Genomic DNA, 16588 nt, shown 5'->3' with positions numbered 1-16588 from the left:
TCTACGCTTTCCACAATGTCTGTTTCAGGCATGCCCTGAGGCCAGTAACGACGCTTGGTGACCTGCATAATCGAATAAAGACCATGATTCATCAGCATTGAGATCATGTCGGGCGAACCAAACCAAGAGTCAGCAATGACTGTTCGACCAGAGCCAAACCAAGGTTTTACCAAACGTTTTACAGTGGCCGTCAGCTTCTTCATACCAGAATCTTTGTCATATTCTTTTGGGCAAGAATCACTGACTGTATCGATACATAAAATGCAGTAGCAGTGATTGTCAGCCAACGTCTTAAACTCTTGTCCGATTGGATGTGGCTTTCTAGGAACCTTCTTCAAATTTGGCATACCAGTACCTAACCATTGATTCATGGATTCATCGATAACAAGATATTTTCCTGGTATTATACATTTAGCCATGTGATCATTGAAGGCTTGGGTGGTGGACCTAATTTGATAAAGAGGGTCAAGCTCCTGAACCTGCTTTGAAGGAAGTTCAAAAACATGCATCTTCATAATGTCATTGAATCTGTTAAAAGACATATATTGACTAAAGTCAACATTCATCAAGAAAAAAGACTGGCCTTGTCTCCAATATGCCTTTCTATCACCATGTCTGACCACAGTCATTACCGTCAAGAGTGCGATCCACATGAGATATTCATGAAAGGTGATATCTTCCCAATGGCCGAGACTTCTTGCATGAAGGTTGGTGTTGTGGATAATGGAATAAAAATGATCCACAGGAAGGAAGAACAAGAAATAATCCAATGGAGAGGCATATCTTCCATTGTTCATCATTAAACGAGAGTTCAAGGAGGTGAATCCTTCTGCTGAACCACTTAGACGAGAGTCCATATAGGCCTCATCAGCAGTCCACCCACGACTTGAAATCAAATCGATGGATTCCTCTTCCTCATCTTCATCCACTGCATCTTCCAACAAATCTTCAGCTTCGACTACATTGGTGTCGACAACAGTCTCCTGAGCTACAGGAGTTGAAAGAGGGCCGACGTACTTGATAGCGCCTTCACTAAGCTTGAGGATGTGGCCATTTGCTTCATCCAACAGTACATTGTACATCACCTTACCATTTTCCTCAGATCGTGCAATCGTCTTTCCTTGGAAGCTCAACTTAGTTTCGTTCTAGTCGTGCTCACGGAGTAATATAGTTTTCACTGTATTATCAGTGATGGAACGCTTGCTAACTGATACTTTTACGTTGACATCAAGTTTTTTGTTGACAGGAGGCATGTTTGAACTTTAAATTTTACTGATGTTGTTTGAGAGATTTAGATCTGTTTAATACTATAAAAAATAATTTAAAAACTCAACGAAATAAAAATACAGGTCTTAAGCTTTGTAGTAATCACACGCGTCGTGTAAACTGAGAAGATCTGTCCAATAAAAAAAAATGTAGTTTATATCGGCCCAAATGGGCCGACTAAATCTTTACTTGTTAATAAATATAATCGATGCCTATACTCTTATTACAAGAAAGATCTACCAGCGCTCCAAATGCGTCAAGTTCAATGTCAGATAGCGTGGTCTCTGCTCAATTTGGTAGATTTTCTTTTATCTATGAAACTTGTAAAATTCAGTTTTAACAATGCTTTTACTTAATACAACCCAAGCCCAGATATTAGAGGTTCCGCAGCTGTATTACGGTTGCATTATGAAAGCATGAGATATTTTGGGCATCAATGACCTGATGATAATAATCTCTTCATTACACGTAAAGAAAAGTGTTTCAAAAATAAGCCTTAACTTAATCTGAACCCAGTTATCCGGTTTTACTAAATCTAACCAAGTATTATCCAAGTACGCCCGATTATTGAGAAAATAGGTGTGGCGAAATAATATCCATGGTGTTGCAAATATACGCACAATACCTGTCTTGAGGCACCCTTGTCTTATCATTTTTGAAAAGAGCATGTCAATAGCTTGATATAGCAGTTATTTACACACTGCATGCTATCATCAGTTTCCATCATCGTTACGCTCGTGCGTGAATTACAGCTTTATATAATTGTGTTCCATAACATCGATAAGACCTAATAGCGTTATTTTCTCTTAAGCTTTCATCATGAGCTAAAAATTCCCTCACCAATGGAATCTTCAAGTTACTGCACACTTTTTGGTCACTGTTGTGGCAATACCAACTCCCTCATTCATTCTCAATGGTCGAGCCTTGGCTTTTATGATTTAATTGTGTCAATCAATTTGTTGGACACACAAAAAATCTATTTCTGTATATTCATGCTTTTTGTTCTTATCGATAGCCGCATTTTTGTGTACCTTGGCCCTTCGGAAAGGGGAATGAAACTTGGAGAAGGTTTGGATGTGTAAACATTTGTTTTGTACGACTGTTGCATATAAAACCGATCTACTCTATTGAAAGGCTGCCAAGATACAGCAAGGTCACTGAAGCATCCTTCGTTACTATGAGATATAATTGATTTATGTTTGCTTAATAAAAGAGGTTTCAGTGTTATCAAGATGAGAAAAGAATAAAAATATAAAAAAGATTTGCTTGGGCGTTTCGGAAATCATCAAACCTGTTCTAGACTATACTACATGTGTGAGAAGGTATGACAATAAAGAGCGACAAACAAACAAACAGAGAACAATAATAGCACGCTTAAATTCAACTAAACTGATGCAAGTTTTAAGTTAAAATTGTGTTATACTTGAAGATAACCTTGTTTAGTGGGTAAAAGATTTGATTGTTGAGAAATTTTATTTTCTGCCCGCCCAAAATACAAAGAAGACTAATTTAGTTAATGATTTCACACGCTTTTCGGTTTGACAGAATAAAAAAAAGATGCTGATATAGTCATTTATTATTAGCTATCCAATCGTCGTCCTCTTCCCCAAGCATGTCTACCAAACACGTTCGTATGGTTGTTTCTTGGTTGATTAGGAGAAGGGAAGATTCGGCGAAGGAAATCGGGTGTTTGAATATAACGTCGTCCGCCTTGGCTTGGATAGATTGTAGTTAAATAATGATAAATATGTGATGATAATAGACCAACGATCGAAGCCTTGGGTATCTCGCCTCCTGACATGATAAAATCACTTGCAATCATAGCCCAAGGGAGATAATATGCCTTCAATGAGAACTGATAAATAACATTTCTTCTTTTTTTTCTATTGACAATCTTTTTACCTTGAATCGAATTCCAAACATGAATGACACAGGTACGTCACGATAATGCTGAGACCAGAGATAGGCTGCTGATAGCAGGAGACCGTCACTCAAGACATATAGATTGATAAAACTAGCTGCAGCCAGCTGCAAACCTGAGGTAACGAGGTAAAAGAAAATGTAGTCTGCAGGCTGGTTTCGAAATACCTCAGTCTCGAGTTGTAGTGAATTTCGGTACAAGAAGAACACGTTGAATGCAAAACCTAAATCGAGTCTATTTACAAAAAAGCAACTCATGAGACGCCAAAGCTATTTCTATGATTAGACTTCCCATTTTTTTATAATAACAGCTTTTTATTACTTGTAATCTCTGTTTCACACCAGGCCAGTAAAGGATGAGTGATGACGGATGAATCAGACCAAGAGTTGATGCTGTTGTTGTTGCAATCATCAGAGTCAAGAGAGCTCTTGTGATGGGTGGAATGGAGCTGTACCACTCGATTAACTCATTACGTGGTGCTCGATTGACGGGTGGCATAGGTTCTGTGAAGAAAGAAAGAGAAAGAAAGAGAATTGCGTACAAAGGGTGACTTGTTTTTATTTATCATGGATTATTCATGTATTCAGAGGGGCGTCTTGCCTTGATATTAGCGAAACTGATAGAACTGACAGATCGAGTTGGTGAAGAAGGACGCGAGATGTAGTTGGAGGAGCTGTAAGAGGGTGGAGGATTGAGAAGAGGTGTGACGAGTGAGCGGCATGATTGCAGACGCGCTTCCAAACTCTAAAAAAAATGTGAGCCATACATTTGTTTGATATAATCAAAAACATACCCTGACGCGACCAACCATATCTTGAACCATCTTGACAGGATTAGATGCAGAAGATGTTCGAGGTACCCTGCTTTGACGTAAATTATAAGGGTCAAAGTCAGGCGTTGACGATCGTTGATTCATTGCCTCTTGTTGTCTATTCTTCTTTTCAAGCTCTTGTAATTTATTCTCGAGCTCTGTAATCATTTCTTTTTGCTTTGCTGCCTGTGCACGAGAGACTGATAGCTCCTGGTTGACCTCTAAGCAAGTATTATTAGGGCGTCATGTTTATCTAAAAGTATATTATCGATTCTACCGTTCAGTTCATCCCTGAGTCGCTGTGCTTGTTCTGTTAGATTATCTTTGGCAATGATTTCATTTTCGAGTATAGCATTTCTTTCAATGGCTTTATTAAGTTTCATCTCTAAATCTGTTAGAGAAGATGTTGCTGCCCTAGAGTGTATAAGAGTGAATGGAGAGAAGATAAGCAAGCAATCCTACTTACCTTTCCGTCCTTTCCAAGTCATCATTATCCAGTTCTAATTCCAATATTTTCTTTCTAAATGACTCTTCTGTTGCTCTGAGAATATCGATCTCTCGCTGCATCTGCACCATCGTAATATTTTGCTCATGCTTTGATTCTGTGTATTTGCCCTAAAACAGTTTTGTTAGATGGTTTTTAAATAGGACAGCAACTTTTACCTTCCAATCTTCAGCTTCTCTTTTATAATGCTCGCAACGTGATTTCAAGTCATTATAAGCCTTTTCTGTTGTTTGAAGTTCCTTTTCGAGCTCTTCTTCCAATTCTCGAGAAGACACTTGAAATTCGTCAAGGGCAGCTCTTGTTTCCTGTAAGGTGCTTTCTAAGTTTTCAGCATGATTTCTCCAATAATCTAATTCCTCTTGAACAGATTCAAACTGCCTAAATGCGTGATAAGTCGTAAAGTGTTTCAGATTTATATTTTATTATTACATTGAGCTCATTTGTGTATATTAAAGGGGGGAGGGAAAGGATTGGATGTGTGTGAATTCAAAAAAGGCGCCCATTCCTAACCAAACCCCATTTTGAACCCCACTTCAAAATATAACAAAACCTTAATGTGAAGTGTCGGGAATATTTAATTATAAATAATAACAAGCTCATCACATGCTTATTTATTAAAAAGTTACACTATAAAATGTCAAAACAAGTAATGCAATTCACACACCAGTGAAAAAGGGCGATAAGGGAAAAATTACTTCATGTTGATTTAAAATCTTAACCACGCCACTCAGTGTGTAACGCGGTCTGTGCTTCTAACTGTCGGATCGTATATAAACCATATTTTACTATTTTCTCTCTCTCTCTCTCTCTTTTTCCTGTACAAACATATCTCTTTTTTTTAACCCCAATTCCCTATTTCCTTTTTTATAAAATGAAAGCTGAATACTGTGTAGACTACTTGTCATATAAATGGAATACAGATGATCTAATACAAACTTATCGAGAAACTCGTAAATATTCCATTATCTGTAAATTAAACCACGATAAGCATGAAGATTATAAACACAAACGATTACAAAATGCACTTTGGAGAGAAATGGCAAGGAATTGCACATCCAATTTGAGTCAACCTAATAAGTTAGTTGATCCATCTTCAGTGAGCTGGTAAAAAGGAATTAATTTATTATTTATTATTTGTTATTAATATTCATAAACATAGGCAAAAGGAATCTGATATCACATGTAAGAATTAATAAGAAAAAAAGGAAAAGAAAGAATGTGTGTAATGTTAATATCAATTCTAGGGTTATATGGTCCTATTTATACAAATGAAACACAAACATACTCTGTACCTGCTTCTGACCATCTCCAAGGAATAAAGCCTGTTTTGAAAAAACATAGCACCATGATTGTGCAACCTACAACATTACCGACTTGCTCCGACGATACCATGCTTGAATTATTCGATTATTACTCATCTTCATTCACAACAACAAGAAATAATAGTTTCAGTAGCATCTCATCATCATCCACATCCACATCCACATCGCATAGTACTAAAGTGGGTGTCTCTTTTAATCCAGAAATCATTGAAATTGAATACCAACCAGAATACCCAGTGTCGCCTTTGCTACAGAGTGAAGATGAAGAAGAGAGTAACAAAGAAGAAGATGATGTATGGTCATCTTTATTACTTTATGTTCAAAGAAATCATTCAGCTGTGAATATTTTTATTTTACTATTTAAATCATTTGTTTCCATCACAACCACTTGGTTACTATATCAACGCTTATCAAAATGGACTACCAAGAAGAAAAATTTCTGTAAATAAAAAAAATAAAATGATTTTTTAATCCTTAAAATCGCGTGAGTGTGAAAAAGGGAGAGCGGCTGTTAGATCTATTAACCGTAATCGGGTTATCAGTAAGTGACTTGCTTACGGAAGCCAAGTTAGGAAACATCGGGAAAGTAAGTAAGATTATCCCTTGATTTTCCTAGGCTCTTTTATCTTTTCTCTTTTTCCTCTTACTTTCTATCTCTTTCTATCTCTTTCTTTCCCCTTGTAATTCTTATCATGAGCACTCAAAAAATTAATACCCACTATTCAACCAATAATATGATCCTTGATTATTTATTCTATCACTCTATACAATCGCGATTATCACAAAAGCATATCAACATGGATAATAAAAATATTATAGAAACAGTAATCCATAGTAATATCATATTTCTTCTTTTTTGATTTTGCTTGCTCACACATTTGGTATGTCTTTAGATATCCTCGCGAACCACAAGCAACGAAAAGACCCGACTATTCAACAAAGGTTAAATCTGTGCCAACTCACAAATTTAACTATGGGTCGTCCTTTCCATGTGACATTTTCTGCGCCCATTACTCATCCATACCGATTCAGACGAAAGATAAAAGACAATATCCACTTTTCGAAGCCATTCCAACCCCTGTTCTGTCGTCAACACAGACAACCCCATTGCTGCCCTCCAGCAACAGGCCCAGGACTAGCTGAAGCTATCCCTGCGTTTCTAAAGACAAGCGCCAACATGCTCAGATCGGTTCTTGAGCAGAACAAGGATGTTAAGCTTTTGACGGTTGCAGGTCAACCTGTCATGGGCGGTGGTATGCCTCCTCGCTGGTACGATCTCTTTCTCGATCTACTCACTCAAGCAGCCATACAGAGCTACATGTGCGATGGACATGTTGGACTTGAGACCATATATGAAATATTCTCTTATGGTTATGTTGAAGACGAAGATGAAGAAGACAGTTTTGATGAAGAGGAAGAAGAAGATGAAGACGACAACATTTGGACAGTCAAGGCGGCTGATCATCACTTACTTTTCCCAAAGACACGAACCATGTATCTCTTTAAACTTCAAGTACGACAACGAGAAAAGGAATTCGTTCAAGTGAAGGAAGGAGATACGCTCGAAAGTCACTTTATGGCATTGGAAAAACTTTATCCACTTGTTCCGTTTGAAAGGAATATGTGTGACTTTATTCAGATGCTATTGGAGAATATGGATATTCCTGCATTAGATAAGGTAAAAAAAAATCATTTCCGCTCACCCACATTTTTGACTCAAATTTGTATCCCTCCTTGATTTTTAGTGCGACTCAAGCTGTCATCATGTGACCAGTCCTACCATTGCATCCCCTCAAGATGGCCCGGAAGAACTTCAATTCTCGTTGTACAAATATCCGAGTGACGGCTCTCTTCTTATTCCAGATATCATTCAAGAAGACGACGTGTTGACTCCTCAAAAGAAACGAACTGCTCTGTCTGCCGAGTTACCAGAGAGAGAAAATAATAGTATAAAAAGACAGCATTTGCCATCCTAATAATTTATTGACGTGTCTTATCAAGATTATCTTTGACATGCTTCATAAACTCAGCCGTTGTCACGTAGTGTTCAGTCTTGAGACTATATATCATATTTATATCAATATTAATAAATTCATATTTGCATTGTTTATTATACACTTACTTTTTACCGTGAATGGCTAAGGCCAAATCTTTTGTCATCACATTATCTCTTTGAACGGCATCAATACAAGCTTGTTCAAGATCTAACGTGAACTTGGTCAATTCTTTGTTGTTGTCAAGGTTTGCACGATGTCCTAAACCGCGAGTCCAGGCAAAGATAGAGGCAATGGGATTAGTAGAAGTAGGGTTACCCTAACATATGACCCGGTTAAGCAAATTACAAAGTTCGCTCTATATGTTTACCTTTTGATATTCACGATAGTGGCGAGTGACCGTACCGTGAGCAGCTTCAGCTTCCATTGTCTTTCCATCAGGCGTAACCAGAACGGAGGTCATCAAGCCGAGAGAACCGTATCCTTGAGCGAGAATGTCGGACTGGACATCACCATCATAGTTCTTACAAGCCCACACAAATCCTCCCTTGGACTTGAGTGCTTGAGCGACCATGTCATCGATCAAACGGTGCTCGTACCAGAGGTTATTCTTTTCAAATTCTTGGCGGTACTCGCTTTGATAGATCTCTTCAAAAATGTCCTTGAATCGACCATCGTATTTCTTCAAAATTGTGTTCTTTGTGCTCATGTACAGAGGCATCTTTTTGCTGAGAGCCATCTGGAAACAGCTGTGGGCAAAACCTCTGATCGAGTCATTGGTATTGTACATGGCCATACCTACACCACCCTTCTCTGGGAAATCAAATATGGTCCACTTTTGCGCTTCAGAACCATCAGCGGGTGTAAATGTCATTTCGAATTTACCCGGCTTATCTGTCACAAAATCCGTAGAGCGGTACTTTAGACAAGAGATTAGATCTTTTTATCTTTTTTTTAATGGCCCTTTTCTCTCTTGAATTACCTGATCGCCAAAAGCGTGACGTCCGATGACAATGGGTTCAGTCCAACCAGGGACAATACGAGGAACGTTGTTCATGATGATCGGCTCACGGAAAACGGTACCGTTCAAGATATTACGGATGGTACCATTAGGCGATTTCCACATCTTTTTCAAATTAAACTCTATTATACCATAAGTTCTCCCTTTCTTTCTGTTGTGCATATACATTACCTTTGACACGAGCTTCATCAGGTGTGATTGTGGCACATTTAATACCGACGTTATATAACTTGATAGCTTCGGCTGCTTCAACAGTAACCTGATCATCAGTCTAAAATACACAAATAAATACACACTTCGTTTTTTTTCTTTTGTTTATTGCTTGTATTACCGCATCACGATTTTCCATACCAAGATCGTAGTACTTAAGATCCAACTTCAAGTAAGGGAAAATCAACTTTTCCTTGATGTCAGACCAAATGATACGAGTCATTTCATCACCGTCCAAGTCGACGACAGGGTTAGCAACCGTAATGCGTGATTGAGACGAGTAGTGCGCGCGAGCAACAGATAATGCGCTTACAAAAGGTTTACGACTAGCAGCGCGACAAAGGCTAAGCATAATTTACACAATGAAAATAAAAAGAAGAGAGAAAAAAAAAGAGATGATGGAAATAATGACTCAAGTTGGATAGTGTTTTGCTCTGACTTTAAAAACGTCCAATGGGACATCTTATTCAATGGACCTATTCATTTTTGTGCAGTCTTCATTGAAACCCTCTTTCTTTCTCTTTTTGTACTGTCTATTTTCTTTCTTTTCCCTTGGCGCACACACAAATAAATTAATTTCCAAGCCCCATTAATATCCCGAAGCTTCTTTTAAGACGAAGCCTCTCTCTCTCTCTCTTTATTTTAATGGAAACTCATAGACAACCTGATAGCCATACCGAAAACAGTGATACATCAATAACCAAAGACATGAGTCAACATTATACCCCTCTACGACAGTCTGACAACCAACAGAAGATGTCCCGATATTGGGCATTTTGGGCTCAGCATGATTATTTAGCAGGCTTCATCTATCGTCTATGCGCATTCATTGTCGTCCTTGGCGTCCTGATCGCTCTTGGCCTCGGTCTCAAATATACAGATGGTTTACCTTCATCTGAGGATTTTTCCAACCTTCAATTTGATTGGAAGATTGATCCAAGTGAAACACTACGGCCCTACAATCGTTCATTTCAATATAATGTGCTTCTTGACGGTCATACGCATACAAAGTACAGTGATGGAAAAATGAACGTCCGTCAATTGCTCGATTGGCACCTTGCTAATGGATATAATGCAGTCATTGTCACGTAAGAGCTATGTGTGTATATTTGTGTACTTGGTTTTTTATTATTTATTTAGAGATCATAATACAGTCAAAGGCGGAATAGAAGCAGAGAAACTAGCTTTGGCCGAATACAATCAATCTATTGTCGTGATTCCAGGCATGGAGTATAGGTAAAGAAGGAACACATTTGAATCACTACGAGCTTGACATAACTGCTTTGAAATAACTCTAGCTGCTGCCGGATCCATATGAACTTTATCGACATCAACGAAACAGTACCCGTGACAGGGCCTAACCCAACCGATCAAGAGCTGCAGCAAGTCATCCAAAAGGTTCATGCACTGGGTGGCCTTGTCATCGTCAACCATATTCCTTGGAGCAACACAACCGAGGCAGGATACCAGCTACCAAGACTGCCCAACCACCCAAGCATCGACCAACTGATCGGTTGGGGCGTTGATGGCTTCGAAATTGTAAACCAAGATGTCTTTGATATGGCTAGCTATCAAGCAGCTATTGAGCATAATCTCATTCAGATGGTCGGCATGGATCTTCATCACCCCTCGGTCGGTGCACAAGCGTGGCTGACGATCCAAGCGCCCAACATGACACGTACGGCCATCATGAATGAGATAAGAAATAGACGGACATCATTTCTGTTTGATCCAGCCGGCACAAGGCCTCGTGTATATGTTGATGCACCCTATAGCTATAAGCTGCTTACACCGTTACTCGCCTTGGGCGATTATTTTGGTATGTTCTACGACGACTACAAGGGAATGTATAGTTTCCAAGGCACTTTTTGTCAGCCTGAGAGACTAAATGTTAATGGAACCGTCATCGGTTGGTTTATATTTTGGATTTTCTTGTTTGTTCTTTCCTTTGAGGCCCTTCGCTGGGCCATCGTTTATGCAATAAATAAACGGAGATTGAAGCACCATACAACTTAAATAAACGCTGGTCCGGTCCGCACATACCTATTAATTTCCTTATTAGTAATTTATCTCGATTCTTTGAATGATAATTGTACGGCCTAGAAAGAAATAGAAAAAGTGAGGATAGCGGAAGATGAGGTGTATTAAGCAGGAGATAATGATGGGGCTATTGTGTTTTCTTTCTTCCTTTATTGATATATAATAAAGTAAGTGTTCAGCTTGATGGATGGATGGATGAAATATAAGAAACTAAGCATATGATCGAATTATTGTAGTATGGCTGATTCTGCTACGGCCGGTAATCGTGGTAAATATTGGAAGATGCGTCATTTCGACATGTAGAAATCGACTAAACAACTCCTTTTTATTTCATTCAACAGGACGCGGAGGTTTTGGACGTGGACGTGGACGTGGTGGTCGTGCTGGCCGCGGACGTCGTGGTGAAGAAAAGAACGAATGGGTTCCTGTCACCAAGCTTGGTCGTCTTGTCAAGGCTGGCAAGATCAAGTCTATTGAAGAAATCTACCTTTTCTCTCTTCCTATCAAGGAATATCAAATTGTCGATTACTTCCTTCCCAAGCTCACTGATCAAGTCATGAAGATTATGCCTGTTCAGAAGCAAACCACTGCTGGTCAACGTACTCGTTTCAAGGCCTTTGTTGTCATTGGTGATGAAAACGGTCATGTTGGTTTGGGTGTCAAGTGTGCCAAGGAAGTTGCTACTGCTATCCGTGGTGGTATCATTCTTGCCAAGCTTGCTATCATCCCTGTTCGTCGTGGTTACTGGGGCTCCAGCCTTGGTGAACCTCACACTGTCCCTTGTAAGGTCTCTGGTCGCTGTGGTTCCGTCATGGCTCGTTTGGTTCCTGCTCCCAGAGGTACCGGTATTGTCGCCTCTCCCACCGCTAAGCGTGTCCTCCAATTGGCCGGTATTACCGATTGTTATACTACCTCTCGTGGTTCCACTCGTACCCTTGGTAACTTTGTCAAGGCTACTTTCGCTGCTATTGGTAACACCTATGGTTTCTTGACTCCTGATCTTTGGGAAGAAACTGAATTCCAAAGAGGTCCTTACCAAGAATTCTCTGATTTCCTTGCTCAAAAGCAAAGAAAGTAAATATAGCAAAGTCATATCGATAATAAATAAGTTTTGATTTTATTTTTACAAATCAATGGATTTCGCTTTATACATCAAATGTTATTGTTTTTGTCTGTGTTGTATACAAATTAGTATTATGGGTCTATCTGCGGTGCTTCTTGTTTTGTTTATGCTTGGTATTTTCTTTCTTTCTTTTCTTTGAGTTATTGTTGGCTGTACTGGATGTATGAGTGTTTGTACTGATGCTGTTGTTATCTATACTATGGTTATTATTAGAGATGCTTCTTGGAGGTGGTGATGTTGATTGTGATGGTGGCGTAGAAAAGTTATAGTCTGGTTCATCATCATCGTCCTCAGTACTGCTACTATCACTACTACTTCTACTACTACTACTGTTACTGCTGCTATTTGTATTTCTGCTGCTACTTCCATTATTAGTGTGATTGATATAAGCTGTATGATATGTATCATCGTCGTCTGATCTTGCCATTTCAACATAATCGGGGTATGTGCTGCTACTTGTTTCATCTGTATCACTTTGTTGGTCATCACTCAAAAGTATGACCGAATGGTCTCTGTTCATCGTTCCTTCATCACTGGAGCTATCACTGGTGACCAAACTATCTCTTTCTTCTTGTCCTTCTGCAGAATTGTCACTTGTACCTGACCTGTTCCTGTCCTCCCTTTCTTCATCATCAGAGCTGTCATTGGAGTCCGAATTGTCTCTCTCCTCTTCTTCGTCAGAACTGTCGCTAATAACCACACGTTTATTTAAACGGGATCTCGCTTTAAAACGTATTAGTGTACATGCTTTTGATGACGATCATACTATTCATACCTCCAGCATTGAAATAACGAGGCGCCTCCTCCTCTTCTTCTTCGCTATCTGATTGATCTTCTGATGCTTCATCATCTATAAACACTGGATTTGAATAGTAGAGTGGTGGTTCATTTGAAACTAAAGAGTCTCCAGAGTAACTTCCATTATCATTATCAGTTTCAAATTCAATTGACTGATCGTCTGACACAACAAAATCAGACAGGTCTTGATCTTCCTCATGATCACCTTCTTCTTCTTCTTCTTCTTGACTATCTTCTTCTGGATGGTAATCGACACCATCTGGGCCTCTCCAGTACCTAAGCTCGCATCTGTCACAAGTCAAATTGGCATTCAGCTCCCAGTGGCAGGTTGCACAACGAGCACTATTGTTTACATGTTATTAATTTTCTTTCGTACAAAATCATGTTTAAACTTACACGTCATCATCAGAGTCAAAGACGAATTCATGTAAAGGCCTGGATGCATATATGGATTTCCAGGCATCTTTTGCTAATCGTTTAACATTGTGCTGATCTTTGATAAGACTCACTAAAACACGATCGCTTTAGCATTTTTTTTTTTTTTGCAACATAGAATATCATTATTTGTACCAATGTTATGTATTGTGTGGTTAGCTGCTGGTTGTCTAGGGGCAGGAGTATTGCAGCTAGGACAGATTTTGTTTTGTTCAAACCAACTCAACAGACATTCACCACAGAATGAGTGCCCTATTATTTAGTGACACACGCGTGTTAATTTTTTTTCTTTCTGTGTCTTTATTCAACTTACCACAATCAAGACTGTGTGGGTCTTTGATGGTATCTAAGCAGATACCACAAACGAGCACTTTATAAAAAAAATAAAAAAAAAGAGAGAGGTTAGTCTAATATATAATTTAATCAATCTATAAATTACAATCGGCAAGTTGTCTCTTAAAAGACACAAAATCTTGTTCGATCACTAAAGATTCTGCCGTTGTTGCTACTGATGAGTGATTTTCATTGTCATCTTTAGAGTTGTTTTTTGGCATGATGGCAGATTGATCAATGGGAGAAATATATAAAAGAAAAAAGAAAGCTGTGAAAACTACGCTACGGCACAAGTGGCTTATGGGATTTAATTTCATGCGACAATTCAACAAGCGACTACCATTTATTTTTATCTTTATCGCTTTTTTGAGCGCCCTTTTCGCTTACTCTTGGTGATGACAATATGATCAGCCCAATCGTGATGGTCCATATAGTGTTCCTCTTCTGGATTGGCTACCATACGTGTCCCCCACACTGTACGTGGACCATCGTCCTCGTCGTCATGGTGATGGCCAGCTATTGCCAAAGATTCAGACATGGCTTGGGCAAGCTGCTCTTCTTCATCGTCAGGTTGTCTGTACATTGAAAAGAAAGGGTCGCTCTCCATCCTTCTACGTTCATCTTCCTGTTCCTTTACTGCCTGCAGTCTTGATTTATTTTCTGCATACTCTCTTTCCTTATCCTCTCGTTGCTCCTTTTCCTTTCTCCTTCTGAAACGAGCATTTAATTCATCTACAAAAAAAAAAAGTTACATTTGTGGACCTCTTAAAAAATAGCATGAACTTACTGTTGAATACTTGGAAAGTATCTTCAGAGACAATGTCCTTGATGTTAATTTCCAAAAAGGTCACATCGCAACCCAAAGGTAAATGACTCAAATATTTACACTTTTTGCGCAAATCTTCGTCCAAGGTAGATTCTTGTACGTTGGTTATTTGCACCTCTAATTCATGAGGAAATTGATGATAATCTCCAAATTCGTGCTTTAAAATTCGAATGTCTAACGGATGCAAATAAACATGTTGACCGTCTTTGGCTTGATAAAAGTAATAGTCATTGGCTGTGCTGTTCTGCACTTTGGCCAATGGCTTTTCACCTTGTTGTGAATGGTGTTGCCTGTAAGCTTCAGGAATTGAGTTTTCTTCTTCAGGTGATGAATGGCTTTCTATGCCTTCAGCTGCCTTGGCGTGTTTCTTGTGGTATTTTGCGACTGCTTCATACATCATATCCAATGTACTTTGTACCAGATCCAATTCCTTTGTCTTCTGATGACGAATTCGCTTGATGTGATCGTGTACCATCTTTTTACTTTTTTCAATGAATGGCACTTCATCGACTGATCCCCAGCCGATAGCATCTGACATGGCATCATCCAGCTCTCTACTATCTCTTTCATACTCGGCAACAAGATAATCTGGACTTGCTAGCATGAATCGAGCAAACAGTGCAGCAGATGGCGTACTATTCCAAGGGATAAGTGGTTCATCTGGCTTTATGTAATTGGAAATGACATTTTCTGGTAATGGCCAAGTATCAGAAATTGGAAAAGCCAAGGTCGAATGGTTCGGTCGCTGTATGAGACTCAGCGTGATGATATCGCCTTCTTTGATAGGTCGGCTTTCGATAATCTTGACTGCCTTAATATCTGTCTCATAGATAGAATCCCAACAGATAGGACATTTTCGCCACAGCCTCTTTGGGTTTTCGCGTAGTTCGAGATAGTGTAAGACACAAGGTAAACAGAATACATGTCCGCATCTTGTAACACGAGCCGCAGTAGGCATTGATAAGCAGATAGGACAGGCTTGAACCTCGTTCGAAGAAATGATCTAGAAAACAGGGTTAAACCTGAAATCAAGGCCGTAGGGTCAATATTTACCACTTGCTCGACCGCATCCCAATCAAAGTTGATGTCAGGGTCTGCCAGTTGATAATTGTAGTCTCCAAAAGGATTAAGCATAAATCGAAAGCTATCAATAATTTTTAGAATATAAGTTTTTCCCTCTTTTTTTGTTTATATGCAAGCCGTTATTACTTTGCATTCACAAATCTCTCTTTATTATAGGGCTGGTAACTTGTAATCTTTTGTCGTCGGATGATAGGTTGAGGTCGTTGTCTTTGAGGGAATGAAAAGTTGAGCAAGTGGTTTAATGAGACTCTTCCTTTTCTATCTGTAGTGCCACCTGTCTGTTGAGCTATTTGAACAAGGTCTAGCTGCTCTTCAATGTCATTATTGTTATTGTTGTTGGTAGATCTGTTTCTTTTTTCTAATGGAATATAAAAGGTCAATTATATACATATTGGATAAGGTTTTTCCTTATTTACGATGACGCTTCCTTCTGCTACCGTTATGATTACTGCTATTGTTGTTGTTGTTGTTGTTGTTGTTGTTTCTGTGACTATTTGAAGGAACAAAGCTAGGTGCGTTTGCGTTCATCTCGAGAATAATAAGGGCAAGAGTGACAGGGAGGTATAAACAAATATAAATATAAATTAACAAGAGGTATGCATACACATAAAAAGCAAAGGTAGAGCTAATCGGTGACTATACAATAATATACAAGGGCTTTTTTCTTCTAAAAGGCGAGAAAGAAAATAAAAAAAGAAAAATTCGCGGGAAAATGACGTAAAAAAGATCGATCGCTACGCCCACATATACACTTTTTATCGTTGTGACTTGCAGCATTTATAAATGCAATAAAAACGCCCAGTGTAGAGTGGTAGTTCCTTATCGTAAAATATTGTCCATTACAATGTACTGTCTCTTTTTTTTATTTAAAAAAAAAGTATTATTGATAGTTTTATTCAC

General features: G+C 38.8%; 10 protein-coding genes across 10 annotated transcripts; 4 read left to right on the top strand and 6 right to left on the bottom strand.

The window, feature by feature from the left end:
* Positions 1-199: 199 nt before the first annotated feature.
* RHIMIDRAFT_251848 (uncharacterized protein) lies at positions 200-1253 on the bottom strand (the record flags this gene model as incomplete). Its single annotated transcript, XM_023610891.1, has 3 exons — positions 200-223; positions 246-1120; positions 1160-1253. 3 exons carry the CDS (start codon positions 1251-1253, stop codon positions 200-202), a joined length of 993 nt encoding a protein of 330 aa, XP_023465755.1.
* A 1257-nt stretch (positions 1254-2510) lies between these two features.
* On the bottom strand, positions 2511-3696 carry RHIMIDRAFT_283820 (derlin 1). Its single transcript, XM_023613157.1, has 3 exons — positions 3509-3696; positions 3169-3456; positions 2511-3109 (listed from the first exon to the last, which is right to left on the bottom strand). The coding sequence occupies exons 1-3, from the start codon at positions 3683-3685 to the stop codon at positions 2846-2848; spliced, it is 729 nt and encodes a 242-aa protein (XP_023465754.1). The 5' UTR covers positions 3686-3696; the 3' UTR covers positions 2511-2845.
* Positions 3697-3751: 55 nt separating this feature from the next.
* RHIMIDRAFT_313580 (uncharacterized protein) lies at positions 3752-5315 on the bottom strand (the record flags this gene model as incomplete). The annotated part of the gene is made up of 6 exons (XM_023614870.1): positions 5019-5315; positions 4662-4881; positions 4465-4613; positions 4276-4412; positions 3981-4219; positions 3752-3931 (listed from the first exon to the last, which is right to left on the bottom strand). The coding sequence occupies exons 1-6, from the start codon at positions 5021-5023 to the stop codon at positions 3752-3754; spliced, it is 930 nt and encodes a 309-aa protein (XP_023465753.1). The 5' UTR covers positions 5024-5315.
* RHIMIDRAFT_313579 (uncharacterized protein) lies at positions 5303-6274 on the top strand (the record flags this gene model as incomplete). The annotated part of the gene is made up of 3 exons (XM_023614869.1): positions 5303-5607; positions 5663-5685; positions 5748-6274. Exons 1-3 carry the CDS (start codon positions 5375-5377, stop codon positions 6272-6274), a joined length of 783 nt encoding a protein of 260 aa, XP_023465752.1. The 5' UTR covers positions 5303-5374.
* A 243-nt stretch (positions 6275-6517) lies between these two features.
* Positions 6518-7801, top strand: RHIMIDRAFT_237859 (uncharacterized protein; the record flags this gene model as incomplete). Its single annotated transcript, XM_023608836.1, has 3 exons — positions 6518-6659; positions 6719-7503; positions 7571-7801. 3 exons carry the CDS (start codon positions 6518-6520, stop codon positions 7799-7801), a joined length of 1158 nt encoding a protein of 385 aa, XP_023465751.1.
* RHIMIDRAFT_139405 (putative isocitrate dehydrogenase) lies at positions 7685-9405 on the bottom strand (the record flags this gene model as incomplete). Its single annotated transcript, XM_023605670.1, has 6 exons — positions 7685-7884; positions 7948-8138; positions 8190-8738; positions 8802-8962; positions 9012-9111; positions 9172-9405. The coding sequence occupies 6 exons, from the start codon at positions 9400-9402 to the stop codon at positions 7806-7808; spliced, it is 1311 nt and encodes a 436-aa protein (XP_023465750.1). The 3' UTR covers positions 7685-7805.
* A 103-nt stretch (positions 9406-9508) lies between these two features.
* Positions 9509-11463, top strand: RHIMIDRAFT_283815 (PHP domain-like protein). The gene is made up of 4 exons (XM_023613156.1): positions 9509-10138; positions 10191-10286; positions 10349-11358; positions 11432-11463. The coding sequence occupies exons 1-3, from the start codon at positions 9696-9698 to the stop codon at positions 11064-11066; spliced, it is 1257 nt and encodes a 418-aa protein (XP_023465749.1). The 5' UTR covers positions 9509-9695; the 3' UTR covers positions 11067-11358; positions 11432-11463.
* On the top strand, positions 11328-12168 carry RHIMIDRAFT_251842 (40S ribosomal protein S2; the record flags this gene model as incomplete). The annotated part of the gene is made up of 2 exons (XM_023610890.1): positions 11328-11358; positions 11432-12168. 2 exons carry the CDS (start codon positions 11328-11330, stop codon positions 12166-12168), a joined length of 768 nt encoding a protein of 255 aa, XP_023465748.1.
* A 667-nt stretch (positions 12169-12835) lies between these two features.
* RHIMIDRAFT_139381 (uncharacterized protein) lies at positions 12836-14301 on the bottom strand. The gene is made up of 5 exons (XM_023605669.1): positions 13886-14301; positions 13760-13816; positions 13582-13698; positions 13408-13519; positions 12836-13353 (listed from the first exon to the last, which is right to left on the bottom strand). The coding sequence occupies exons 1-5, from the start codon at positions 14094-14096 to the stop codon at positions 12939-12941; spliced, it is 912 nt and encodes a 303-aa protein (XP_023465747.1). The 5' UTR covers positions 14097-14301; the 3' UTR covers positions 12836-12938.
* On the bottom strand, positions 14027-16356 carry RHIMIDRAFT_139375 (uncharacterized protein). Its single transcript, XM_023605668.1, has 5 exons — positions 16105-16356; positions 15815-16046; positions 15659-15749; positions 14567-15608; positions 14027-14511 (listed from the first exon to the last, which is right to left on the bottom strand). Exons 1-5 carry the CDS (start codon positions 16214-16216, stop codon positions 14135-14137), a joined length of 1854 nt encoding a protein of 617 aa, XP_023465746.1. The 5' UTR covers positions 16217-16356; the 3' UTR covers positions 14027-14134.
* Positions 16357-16588: the final 232 nt, after the last annotated feature.

The sequence above is a fragment of the Rhizopus microsporus genome (assembly GCF_002708625.1).
Source record: "Rhizopus microsporus ATCC 52813 unplaced genomic scaffold scaffold_9, whole genome shotgun sequence".
Lineage (NCBI taxonomy): Eukaryota > Fungi > Mucoromycota > Mucoromycetes > Mucorales > Rhizopodaceae > Rhizopus > Rhizopus microsporus.
The sequence above is the reverse complement of the archived record's forward strand: the minus strand, read 5'-3'. Positions and strand labels throughout refer to the sequence as shown.